Source organism: Caretta caretta, chromosome 24 (assembly GCF_965140235.1).
Source record: "Caretta caretta isolate rCarCar2 chromosome 24, rCarCar1.hap1, whole genome shotgun sequence".
Taxonomy (NCBI): domain Eukaryota; kingdom Metazoa; phylum Chordata; order Testudines; family Cheloniidae; genus Caretta; species Caretta caretta.
Window position 1 is genome coordinate 14293784 of NC_134229.1, and position 13580 is coordinate 14307363.

Below are 13580 nucleotides of genomic sequence, written 5' to 3' on the forward strand. Positions count from 1 at the left end.
CCGCCCTGCCAGAGACACGGTTCATGGAACCAGGATTGTGCCATTAGTGCCTTTCAACAGAGATTCATGTATTGCCATTGGCAACCGACAATGGTCTGATCCAACATGGCTGATGAGAGCAGGGCGTGAAGGACGTGACTGGATAGGAGTTAACACCCCAGCAGGGGGCGGTACCTGGTAATATATCCCCTTCTTGAAGCAGCCACAGCTCTGCAGAGCCACGCAGCCCTGGCCATCGAAGAGGAAGCCATCGTCGCACTGGCAGCCTTCGGCGCAGGTGTCTGGGCACTTCCTGGCGTCGGTGATCCTGGCACAGGTGGTGGTGCAGAGGTCGGCGCACACCTCGTAGTGACTGTTGGCCGGGCAGCGCAGAGCTAAGGCAGAGAAAGAAGCAACTGATGGCTGGAGAGATCTCAGCCCACAACTTAGAGCAGGGGCGGGCAAACTTTTTGGCCTGAGGGCGGCATCGGGTTTTGGAAATTGTATGGAGGGCTGGTTAGGGGAGGGGGGCGTGGCCCGGCCGCCACCCGCTATCCACGCCCCCCTGCTTCTGGTCCCCTGACAGCCCCCTCCCACCCTGGACTCCTGCCCCATCCAACCACCCCTTCTTCCTGTCCCCTGACTGACCCCAGATCCCCCGTCCCTGACTGACTCCTGCCGCCCCATCCAACCCCCTCTCCTTCATGACTTCCTCCCCCAGAGACCCCTGCACCCATTCAACCCCCCTGTTCCCCGCCTTCTGACCGCCCCGACCCCTATCCGCACTGCGACCCCCGACCACCACCTCAAACTCCCCTCCCACTATCCAACCCCCCGGCTCCCTGCCCCCTTACCACGCTGCCTGGCTGCCGGTGCTACAGCCACACACAGCGCAGCCCGGCTGGAGCCAGCCACACACAGCGCAGCACAGAGACCGGGTCAGGCCGGGCTCCGCAGCTACGCTGCCCCAGGAGCTCACCGCCCTGCCTCCCAGAGCATGGCGCCGGGCAAGCCTCCCGGGCCAGGAGCTCAGGGGCCGGGCAGGAGGGTCCAGTGGGCCGGGTGTGGCCCATGGGTTGTAGTTTGCCCACCTCAGGCTCAGAGGGACAGACATGAAGGAGAGGAGAATCTGACAGGGACGAGAGGACCAGGTCACCTTTATAAGGGAATATGACCTTGTTGGTTCCCACCCAAAGGAGTCTCTCAAGAAGCCCAGAGGCCTGGAATGAGATACCTAGAATCGCTCTCCCCGCCCCCCAGCGGGAGGGGAGCGAGTGGGATAGGCCCTTCTGCTACACCAGCATCGCGGCACTTACGGCAGAAGGAGGCGCTCCTCCAGGGCTGGACAGGGGCCCCGGCCTCTTGGCAGGCCGTCACGTAGCTGTGGACGCTCTGGCACAGGACCTGGGAGTCCCCGTTGCCCAAGCACACATCATACAGGCAGTTGTTGAAATACACGCTGGGGCTGACCGTGCCGTGGCAGGAGGCGAAGGGGCCGTCGGGGGCCGTGAGCAGCCCGCAGTAGTTGCGCTGTTTGAAGAACTCCTTCTTCTTCTCCTTGCAGACCGGGCAGCTGTTCCCGGCGCATCCGTCGTCACAGGCCACCCCCGGGATCGGGACTTTCCAGGCGGAACCAAAGGCTGCCACGTTAGGGGCCGCGCTGCCGTCGGGGAGCAGGAACTCGTCGTCCCGACGACCATTGTAGTTCCCGCACAGGCCGCACGTCTGGCCCTGGTAGTTCCCCGGGACAGTGACTCTGGCCTGGTAAACCAGGTCGTAGCTCACGGTGAGGCCGAAGTCAGTTTGCACAAGGACGTTCCTGCCGTGCTGATACGCTCGGAGCTGCCCATCGGCCACGATCACAGGCAGGTTGTGGAACACCCCGTCCACCTGGAAGACACAGAGTATTCCCTGTGAGCCGGGGCAGTGGATGTTGTTGGGGTGGGCTATGGGCACAAGATAGGGTCTCGATGACACCTGGGCAAATCTGTTGTGACTCCACTGAACTCAATGAAATTATGGCCATTTCTGATCTCAGATCCCTGGGCTTACTCTGCAATCATCCACTGAGCGTAATACGCTGAGGGCTGGATTATGATCTCACTTGTCCCAGAGAAAATCCAGAGCGATTCTGCTTTCTTCAGTGGGATGCCTCTAGACTGGCACTGGTGCCAGTAAGGTCAGGATCAGAACCTGAATGTCTGACCCCTCCTGCCTGTGCACTCCTAATGAGTGACCCAGGAGACAAGTGCCCCTTGCATTGCCACATCAGTGGGGCTGCCCCATTGCAGGAACATCTTGAGCAGGACTTACCATGACGAGCCCCTTCCTGTTCTGCAGCAGGGTAAGCGTGAGCCCGTAGACCTCCACGGACACCAGCTTGGTGACAGACACCTTGCCATTGCCCCAGGGCTTGTTCTCCACCTTCACGGAGAAGGATGTCAGGTTCCCGGCGTCAGCACAGGTCTTGGCCAGGATGTAGGTGCAGGTGCCTTGGAAATCGAAGGCAACTCCGTCGAAGGAGAGGTAGTGGGGGTCTCCGGCAGCAGAACACGTTGCAGATCCGACAGGGTGGCATTTCCGGACGCCATCCGCCACCTTGCACTGCTCGTTGGCTCCACAGGAGGCCTCCTGACACTGGACGACCCCGTTGTCTTGGCACCGACACCGCTCCCGGCAGGAGGCGCTGGCGTAGAACTCCTCTCCCTTCCTGTAGTACCTGCCCTGGTGCACACAGCCGCACTGCACGACGGGGACGCACCGGTCTCCGCTCAGGAGGAACCCGGCGTCGCAGAAACACCCTTCGGCACAGGGGGCATCGCAGCCGTCCGGCGCCGAGAGCCCGTGGCAGGTGGCAGGGCAGCCGCTCCCACAGAGCTCGTAGTGGAAGTTACTGGGGCAGGTGGGACCTGTAGGAGAGGGGCAGAGGGAACGTGCAGATGGCCGTGAGAGAAAGCTTCTTAAATTAATGCACCACCAGAAGAAAATGTGCAGGTATCACTTACAATCGTGTTGTTGGCGGGAACTGGGAGCCAAAACTCCTGGGTTCTAGTCATGGTTCAGGGCGGGAAGTGGGGTTCCCTGGCTTAGAGCAGGGAGGGCTGGGAGCCAGGACTGCTAGGCTCTGTCATTGGCTCTGGGGGGACAGTGGCGTCTAGCGGTTAAAAGCAGGGGAGATTGGCACTCAGGGCTCCTGGGTTCTATTCCTTGCTGTGAGCAGTCAAAGGGATCTAGCAAATCAGAGCTGGAGGGCTTGCAATCAGGTTTTCTGGGTTCTATTGCCAGCTCTGGGAAGGGATGAGGATCTAGTAGCTTAGTCCCAGAAGGGCTGGGAAGGAGTCAGGACTCCGGGGTTTTCTTTCGGACTCTTGGAGGGGCGTTTGGTCTAGTGGTAAGAGCTGCAGACAAGGGGACGTGTTGCAAGGTGAGTCCCAAATTCTGGAGTGGGCTGCTGTGTAATGTTTAGTGATGGAGGACTGGGAGTCAGGATACCTGGCTTCTGCCACTGGCTTCTCGGGTGACTCTGAGTTACTTGCTTTAGTTCTTTCGGTGTCCGTTTTCCTGCACCCTGACGGGAAGGACGACTAGTGGGTTGGACTAGATGACCTCCTGAGGTCCCTTCCAACCCTGATATTCTATGATTCTATGATTCTAGTGTTGGCAAAGTATTTCCAACCCCTGGGAGACAGGTGCCAGCAAGGAGACAGGATTACATTGCTATAGCACAAAGATAAAGCAAAGCTGAGTAGGTGACCTTTACGGTTGGCAACACTACTGCAAGCTGATAGGTGTGTAAGGCCAGAGACACACGGCTGAGCCCTTCTGAGCCCCCTGCAGAGGGTGCTGCACATGGAGACTAGCCAGTCCTTAAAGCAGATTCTAGTAGGCGACACTCACTGCAGAATGAGGCTGATCTCCACTGCCCCATCCGGATGCCCCTGGCCTGGCAGGCCATCACGTAGGCGCTGATGGCACTGCAGAGAGCATCCCGGAGACCCTTGTACTGGCAGGTGTCAAAGACGCAGTCGTCGAAGAAAGGGGCTGGGTCGATGACTCCGTGGCACTCTCTGAACGGTCCGTCCCCTCTGGTGATGACCCCGCAGTACCGATCTCCCTTGTAGGGTTGTCTCTGAGCCTCACTGCAGACCAGGCACTTCCCGGTGCAGCTGTCTGAGCAGCCCGGGACCTCCCCCACCTTCCAGCTCTCTGCGAACTGGACGGCGTTGGCTGCCCGTCTCCCGTCTCTCATGGTCAGGTCGTCACTGGCAGTTTGGTTGTTGTCACCGCACAGGCCGCAGAGGGCGTTGGCGTAGGTGTTGGGCACAGTGACCCGGACCAGGCTCCCGTCGAAGGTCACCCTCAGCGCGAAGGCGGTCTTGATGAGGACTTGGGCTCCGCTGACGTAAGCCTGTAGCTTCTCCTCATGGTAGAAAGGCAGGGCCACAAAGACTCCGTCCACCTGGAACAGACGCGGCAGGGCCAGGGGTTAATTTTGAATGAATACTGCAGGCAGAAGGTGGGGACCCAGGACTCCTGGGTTTTATTCCTGGCTCAGGGAGGGGTGGCGAAGGGAAGGGAAGAAATGGGGTGGGGCCTAGTAGCTTTGAGCAGAGGAGGCTGGGAGCCAGGACTCCTGAGTCCTATCCCCCGTTCCGGGAGAGGATTGAGATGTGGTGGGTTACAGCAGAGGGGGATGGGAATCAGGATTCCTGGCTCCTATCCTCAACTCTGGGAGGGCAGTGGTTGGAGCGCGGCGGCTGGGAGCTAGGACTCTTGGGTTCTAACCCCAGCTCTGGTCAGGGAGTGGGGTCTAGCGATGAGAGCAGCTTTGCAGGACAGGTTCACAAAGAGCCTGTCTATCTGGAACACACGTCTTGGGGATGGTCTGAATTCCCAATTACACGAAGGCCTGCTCTACACTAGTAAATTAGGGCAGTATCACTATCGCTCCGGGGTGTGAAAACTCCACACCCCTGACCCACGCAGTTAAACTGACCTGACCCCTGGTGTAGACGTTGCCAGGTCAACGGGAGAATTCTCCTGTCAACCTAGCGAGTGCCTCTTGTGAAGGTGTCTTACCTACACCAATGGGAGAACTCCTGCCATTGGCATTGGCAGCCTCTTCACTGAAGCGCCGCAGCTACGGCAAGTCCATTGTGCCACATTAGCAGTTTATTTGGAAACAGCCCTAAGACTCTCTCACACCCCTTGGGCAGTGTAAATGCGGTTGACTCCCAACTTTCTGCTGTCAGATACCTGGAAAGGGCCTTCGCGCAACAGAAGTCAGGATCAAGTACTTTAGTGGAGGAAGCTTTTAGGGTGTTGACTCCCCTGGAGTCAATGGGGCCAGATCCCCAGCTGGTGGGAATTGGCCATAGCTCCTGTGGAGGGAATGGGACCCGATCCCCAGCTAAATGAGTGAGTCAGTTGAATGCACAGCAGTTACAGTGGCAAAACGGCCCTGATGGAGAGGAGAAAATCCTGCCCTATATATTCACAAAGAGGCACTCAGTTCCTTCCCACACACCCACCACCAGCTCAGTGTACAATGGACGCAGGTCTCCTTTCTGAAACGGGGAGAGAAATAATGGGTAATGTATCATCAACAGCAAGAGTTCCTGCTCACAGCTCCCCGAGAAGTCATAGAATCATAGAATATCAGGGTTGGAAGGGACCTCAGGAGGTCATCTAGTCTGAGCCCCTGCTCAAAGCAGGACCAATCCCCAACTAAATCATCCCAGCCAGGGCTTTGTCAAGCCTGACCTTAAAATCTTCCAAGGAAGGAGATTCCACCACCTCCCGAGGTAACGCATTCCAGTGTTTCACAACACTCCTAGTGAAAAAGTTTTTCCTAATAGCCAACCTAAACCTCCCTCACTGCAACTTGAGACCATTACTCCTCATTCTGTCATCTGCTACCACTGAGAACAGTCTAGATCCATCCTCTTTGGAACCCCCTTTCAGGTAGTTGAAAGCAGCTATCAAATCCCCCCTCATTCTTCTCTTCCGCAGACTAAACAATCCCAGTTCCCTCAGCCTCTCCTCATAAGTCATGTGTTCCAGTCCCCTAATCATTTTTCTTGCCCTCCGCTGGACGTTTTCCAATTTTTCCACATCCTTCTTCTAGCGTGGGGCCCAAAACTGGACACTAGTACTCCAGATGAGGCCTCACCAATATGGAATAGAGGGGAACGATCACATCCCTTGATCTGCTGGCAATGCCCCTACTTATACATCCCAAAATGCCATTGGCCTTCTTGGCAACAAGGGCACCCTGTTGACTGTAGTCCTGTGGCTCTCCGTCCCTACCTTGATCTTGCGGGGATATTGCTGGCTGACAGTGATGTTTCTACCGTAGACCTCCAAGGTCACCACTTTGGTGTAGGACACGGCCTTGCTGCCGCGGTTGTTATTCTCCACCTTGATGTTGAATGGGGTGAGCGTGGGGTCCTCGGAGCAGACCCCAGCCAGAAGGTAGATGCAGGTGCCCATGAAATCGTACTTTTTCCCGTCGAAGGTGGTGTAGTGAGGGTCTCCGGAGGCCGTGCAGGTGGAGTAGCTGATTGGGGAGCAGCCACGGACCCCGTTGATCACGGCGCATCTCTCGCTGGCCTTGCAGCCGGTCTCCTGGCAAAGCACCATGCCCAAGCTGGGATCACATCTGCACCGAGAGAGGCAGTTCTCATCGGCCCAGAACTCCTCGTTGGGTTTGTAGTAGCGGCCATTGTAGTCACAGCCACAGCTCTCCACGGGGACACACTGGCCGGCACTCAGGACGTAACCGTTGTCGCACTGGCAGGTCTCCACGCAGGGCTCCAGGCAGGAGGAGTTGGCGGTTTGGTCGGAGCAGCTGGCCGGGCAGGCGTTCCCACAGGCCTCGTAGTGGCTGTTCTCAGGGCAGGGCAGGACTGGGAGGGGGTCAGAGAGGGGGAGATTTAACATCACAGGAAATGAACTAAAAACACCTGCTTACATGCAGCAAGAGCTAGAGAGAAATTCTAATGTGCAATCGGCATCCTCTATATCACAGGCCCGATGTACAAGCAGCCACACTAAGGCCACCTCTGGAGTACAGCACAGGGAACAACCCCGTTGGGCAAAGGAGTTTGCTAGCTGGGAGAGCAGGGAAATGCTCTCTTTGTATAGAAAATCCAAGAAAATCTGCAAAGTGCACCCAGAGCAGATGAGACCTCACTTGTCAAGGCCTCCTCTGGAGCCCCGCCCACGCCAGATGACCTCAGACTCAGCACACGTCCCGCGGAAGTGGAAAGACTCAGGAGATCCTACTGGGTTGGGACCCTGTATTTTCAGGTAGTATTTCGGATGGGTCCATCTTTCCATCGCTTTCTGATCCATCCCTCTCTTCCAGACACTTCACCCACCAAATCCATCCCGCTTTTCTATTCTTCACTTACATCCCTCTTACACATTGCTGAACACCCCGTCTTTGAAGTGCGGAAGTGAGATTTTCTTTACATTAGATTGTAATAAATCTTTGTCGTTGCCTCCATCTAATTGACGTGTACATCCAGGAGTATCTATATCTGTCTAATCTAGAACCTAATCATGGAATCATAGAATATCAAGCTTGGAAGGAACCTCAGGAGGTCATCTAATCCAACCCCCTGCTCAAAGCAGGACCAATCCCCCAAGTTTTGCCCCCGAAATGGCCCCCTCAAGGATTGAACTCACAACCCAGGGTTTAGCAGGCCAATGCTCAAACCACTGAGCTATCTCTCCCCCCCACCCGTTTAGCCAGCCGTCCCTCTGACTCAGCATCCAATCGACCAATCTTTACCTCTAATTGACTTTATCTCCCCGTGCACCTAATCCATTTATCCATCCATTAAATCTCTTTATCTCTCTATCCATCGAACCCACCTATCCGTCTATTACACCCATTTAATCTCTCCATCCATTTTATCCACGTATCCTCCAGTGAATCTATTTAATCACCCAATCCATCTAATCCATCTACCAATCTATTAAACCTGTTTAATCTCCCTATTCATCTAATCCATCCTCCTTACAATATTTGGAGACTCTTCCTTTCTCTCATCTAACCCAATCTATGAAAACCATGTGTCCATCGATTCTCAATCTAGCTAGTCTCTTATAGGGGCTTCTCAAGCCCACATCCCCATGGTGTCTAGTTGCCAAGGTGCAGGATCTAGGCCTAGTGTCTGCCCTGACACTCCGCCCACTGGCCATCTCCTCAAGCAGCACAGTAACTCTAGTCTAATTGCTGCTTTTGTCAATAAAAAAAACAAACCACCGAGCTCACCGCAGCCGGACGGTGTCCTCCAGTCATAGACGGTGATGCCCTGTTTCTTGCAGATGGCTGCGTAGGCCTCCAGCGCCTGGCACAGGATGTTCTTGGCTCCCCCGTTCAGACACACGTCGTAGATGCAGCTGTCAAAAATGTCCTGGGGGCTCACTTTGGAGTGACACTCTCTGAAGGGCCCTCCTGGTCTTTTGCTGATCAAACCACAATATTCGTCGCCCCCATAGATCTTCCGCTTGCTCTTATCGCACGTCGGGCATGTCCCTTTGCAATCATCCCAGCAGAAGGGGTCCCGGTCTTTGACTTTCCAGCTCCTGGCCCACTCCACGATGGAAGAGACTCGGGTGCCGTCGGGTGACGTCATGTCATCTCCACGCTTTTGATTGAAGTTCCCACAAAGGCCGCCCATGGCCCCATAATAGCTGCTGGGGAGGGTGATGATCAGGTGCCAATTCCAGTCATACGACACCTGCAGACCAAAGTCTGTCCGCAGGATAGCACTGAGACCGCTCTGGTAGAGCTTGATTTTACCGTCTTCCAGGGTCACCGGCAAGCTGGTGGTCACGTCATTAATCTAGAGATAGGAGGAAAGAACCAACGGTTATTTCTCTTTTCATCTCACCTCTTCCAAGAGTTCTGCTCCTCTGGGACAAGAAAGATTAGAAAGCCCCAAATAAGCACTTGAGTCCTCAGAGATCAAATGTTCTCTGTCCAGGGGATCTGGCTGTGGAATGAATTCCCAGTGCAGATTAGATAAATCCAGAGTGTGACCTGGACTCCCCTTTAATAAAGCTTCCAGACAAGAACGAAGCAATGATATTCACAGCTTGAAACCCACCCAACTCACCACAAAATCCTACTGCAAGTGGAGATTTTTCTACCCCAAAAAGAGGAGAAAAGCCAGAAGCTCCATGGATTGGAGCAGAGACTTTACTCTGGTCAGTACATGTTATGTAGAGGATGGTTGGCTCCTATGGTGATGGGCGGCAGTACAAAACCAAAGAGCTAGAGAGAGAGAGCGAGAGAGTTGTGGAAGGAAGACAGGAACTGTTTAGCCTGTGCGGCCTGGAGGGATCCCGCGACATGGGGAGACTGGTAGAACAAGAGTTCTGGGGGACCTAGGCTGACTGGGGGATCCTATGTGGTCCATGGAGGCAAGATTGCCCAGGTGAATTGGGAGGGCCCAGGGGCCCGGAGCAGATAATTTTAAATCGGTTCATTTCTCGCTTATTCTGTTCTTCTTTTGGAATGTTGTCATTTTCAATCTTGTTTCTTTTCATGGCCACTTGGAGATCACAAAAAGGGGATTTTCTTTCTGATAATCTGGAAAAATTTCTATTTTAAAATTTCTAAATATCATTTCTTTTTTTAACAAAAAATACCTATTCCAAAACAAAGGACCTGATTCAGCAGAAATTCTTGAAAAAGAAACAAACAAAAGTACTGGCCCATTTGTATGAATGGAAGAAAAGAGATGTTGACATTTTCCAAAAGAAAATTGGTCTTCAACCAGCACAGAGAGATAGATAGCTGTGTATGGGGATGGTTGGATAGATCGATGGAGAAAAAGCAGATGTGTATGGTGATAGATTGAGAAACGCATTGATGTGTATGGGCTGGGTGGAGAGAAAGAGAGATCTATATGGGGACAAACAGAGGGACGGATAGATGTGTATCCTGACAGATGGATTGACAGATTTGTCTTGGCCTGGATGGTAAGATGGATGCATATGTATGGGGAAGGATAGACAGAGATATAGACAGATGGGTATGCGGATGGATGGATGGATAGGTAGATGTGTATGGGTATGGATGTACCCATAGGGAGATATTTTTATTCCAAATGCAAGCTCTCCAATCATTTTTGCACTTTTGTACTCACTCTGATTTTCCCAACTTCCTTCTTGTAGATGGAGATGTTGTAGCCATAGACGTAGATGTTGGTCAGGCGCACGTAGGAGACAGCCTGGTTGCCTCCCCTGTTGTCGTTCTTCTCATCGATGGTGAAGGGCACCAGGGTGTTGTCGCTCCCGCAGTACTTGGCCAGGGTGTAGGTGCAGGTGCCCTGGAAGTTGAAGTTCAGCCCGTCGAAGGTGTGATAGTGCGGGTCCCCCCAGCCCCAGCAGGTTCCAATGAAGTTGGGAACGCACATCGCACGGCCGTTCTGGACCTTGCACGTCTCCTTGGCCCGACATGTCAGGACTTTGCAGGGATCTGAAAGGAGAGAAATCCCAGCAATCCGTGAGAGTGAGGGCTAGGGGGGCAGGGGAGCTCGGTTCAGCACAGGCCCAGTTACCCACCCAAAGCCATTCGGAAGAGGGGCCAACCAGAGAGGAGTCAACGGGAGATGGTTTCCTGTAAAAGCTCTGCCTGAGTAGGGATTAAGTAAATAGGTCAAGTAAGGACCTCAACCTTTGACCAAAGCGGCAGGCCCAGAGGATACTTTTCTTTACCTCTTGACAGTCAAGTGCCTGGTCCAAAGCCCAGGAGAGAATCAATGACTTGATTTGACATAGCCTGCCTCCCAGCCCATCGGCTCCAACCCAGAGAACCCACCATGTAACCTGCCCCCACCCCTCCCAGAGCTGTGAATAGAACCCAGGAGTCCAGGCTCACAAACCCCCCTGCTCTAACCACTAGTCCCCACTCGCTTCCTAGATCTAAGGATGGAAACTCTACTCTGCGCCAGCTCCTCGGCTGTCCTGACTCCACTGAGTCTGCTCTAAGGACTCTCTATCTCTACGTCCACCTCTCTTCTTGTTTAACTCTTGCACTCTCTTTCACCTCTGTGGATGCATTGCATGACTCCATCTCTGATCTGACAGGTTTCATCCCTGGTGCAGCTGTGGGCTTCGCAGGTCACCCCTTGGGCAGGAGTGCAGGTGCAGCTTTGCTGGCACTTGTTGGTCAGAACCGTCTCATTAGGCTGTTTGAAAAAAGGGCAAAGAACACAATGTAGCCCGGGGAACGGTAGTTTTTCAGTGCGGAGATGTTCATTTACAGGGAGGCCATATCTGGGACTAGAACCGAGTGTCTTATCTCCCAGTCCGCAGCCGCTCTACTCCACTTGGCACGACTGCCTTCCCGGAGCTGGGGAGAGAACCGAGGAGTCCTGACTTCCAGCTCCCTGCTCTAACCACTAGACTCCACCGCCCTGCCAGAGACACGGTTCATGGAACCAGGATTGTGCCATTAGTGCCTTTCAACAGAGATTCATGTATTGCCATTGGCAACCGACAATGGTCTGATCCAACATGGCTGATGAGAGCAGGGCGTGAAGGACGTGACTGGATAGGAGTTAACACCCCAGCAGGGGGCGGTACCTGGTAATATATCCCCTTCTTGAAGCACCCACAGCTCTGCAGAGCCACGCAGCCCTGGCCATCGAAGAGGAAGCCATCGTCGCACTGGCAGCCTTCGGCGCAGGTGTCTGGGCACTTCCTGGCGTCGGTGATCCTGGCACAGGTAGTGGTGCAGAGGTCGGCGCACACCTCGTAGTGACTGTTGGCCGGGCAGCGCAGAGCTAAGGCAGAGAAAGAAGCAACTGATGGCTGGAGAGATCTCAGCCCACAACTTAGAGCAGGGGCAGGCAAACTTTTTGGCCTGAGGGCGGCATCGGGTTTTGGAAATTGTATGGAGGGCTGGTTAGGGGAGGGGGGCGTGGCCCGGCCGCCACCCGCTATCCACGCCCCCCTGCTTCTGGTCCCCTGACAGCCCCCTCCCACCCTGGACTCCTGCCCCATCCAACCACCCCTTCTTCCTGTCCCCTGACTGACCCCAGATCCCCCGTCCCTGACTGACTCCTGCCGCCCCATCCAACCCCCTCTCCTTCATGACTTCCTCCCCCAGAGACCCCTGCACCCATTCAACCCCCCTGTTCCCCGCCTTCTGACCGCCCCGACCCCTATCCGCACTGCGACCCCCGACCACCACCTCAAACTCCCCTCCCACTATCCAACCCCCCGGCTCCCTGCCCCCTTACCACGCTGCCTGGCTGCCGGTGCTACAGCCACACACAGCGCAGCCCGGCTGGAGCCAGCCACACACAGCGCAGCACAGAGACCGGGTCAGGCCGGGCTCCGCAGCTACGCTGCCCCAGGAGCTCACCGCCCTGCCTCCCAGAGCATGGCGCCGGGCAAGCCTCCCGGGCCAGGAGCTCAGGGGCCGGGCAGGAGGGTCCAGTGGGCCGGGTGTGGCCCACGGGTTGTAGTTTGCCCACCTCAGGCTCAGAGGGACAGACATGAAGGAGAGGAGAATCTGACAGGGACGAGAGGACCAGGTCACCTTTATAAGGGAATATGACCTTGTTGGTTCCCACCCAAAGGAGTCTCTCAAGAAGCCCAGAGGCCTGGAATGAGATACCTAGAATCGCTCTCCCCGCCCCCCAGCGGGAGGGGAGCGAGTGGGATAGGCCCTTCTGCTACACCAGCATCGCGGCACTTACGGCAGAAGGAGGCGCTCCTCCAGGGCTGGACAGGGGCCCCGGCCTCTTGGCAGGCCGTCACGTAGCTGTGGACGCTCTGGCACAGGACCTGGGAGTCCCCGTTGCCCAAGCACACATCATACAGGCAGTTGTTGAAATACACGCTGGGGCTGACCGTGCCGTGGCAGGAGGCGAAGGGGCCGTCGGGGGCCGTGAGCAGCCCGCAGTAGTTGCGCTGTTTGAAGAACTCCTTCTTCTTCTCCTTGCAGACCGGGCAGCTGTTCCCGGCGCATCCGTCGTCACAGGCCACCCCCGGGATCGGGACTTTCCAGGCGGAACCAAAGGCTGCCACGTCAGGGGCCGCGCTGCCGTCGGGGAGCAGGAACTCGTCGTCCCGACGACCATTGTAGTTCCCGCACAGGCCGCACGTCTGGCCCTGGTAGTTCCCCGGGACAGTGACTCTGGCCTGGTAAACCAGGTCGTAGCTCACGGTGAGGCCGAAGTCAGTTTGCACAAGGACGTTCCTGCCGTGCTGATACGCTCGGAGCTGCCCATCGGCCACGATCACAGGCAGGTTGTGGAACACCCCGTCCACCTGGAAGACACAGAGTATTCCCTGTGAGCCGGGGCAGTGGATGTTGTTGGGGTGGGCTATGGGCACAAGATAGGGTCTCGATGACACCTGGGCAAATCTGTTGTGACTCCACTGAACTCAATGAAATTATGGCCATTTCTGATCTCAGATCCCTGGGCTTACTCTGCAATCATCCACTGAGCGTAATACGCTGAGGGCTGGATGATGATCTCACTTGTCCCAGAGAAAATCCAGAGCGATTCTGCTTTCTTCAGTGGGATGCCTCTAGACTGGCACTGGTGCCAGTAAGGTCAGGATCA

The 13580-nt window shown here is 55.5% G+C and overlaps 1 protein-coding gene across 1 annotated transcript in view; it reads right to left on the reverse strand.

Moving 5' to 3' along the window:
- Positions 1-13580, reverse strand: part of LOC125626110 (uncharacterized) — a 143453-nt gene that overhangs the window by 34271 nt on the left and 95602 nt on the right. Inside the window, exons 45-54 of the mRNA XM_075123029.1 lie at positions 12708-13281; positions 11587-11786; positions 11048-11189; positions 10146-10477; positions 8264-8837; positions 6289-6887; positions 3877-4438; positions 2293-2888; positions 1296-1869; positions 175-374 (exon numbers count right to left, since the gene is read on the reverse strand). Coding sequence (XP_074979130.1) covers positions 175-374; positions 1296-1869; positions 2293-2888; positions 3877-4438; positions 6289-6887; positions 8264-8837; positions 10146-10477; positions 11048-11189; positions 11587-11786; positions 12708-13281 — 4353 coding nt within the window. The remainder of the gene's footprint in view (positions 1-174; positions 375-1295; positions 1870-2292; positions 2889-3876; positions 4439-6288; positions 6888-8263; positions 8838-10145; positions 10478-11047; positions 11190-11586; positions 11787-12707; positions 13282-13580) is intronic.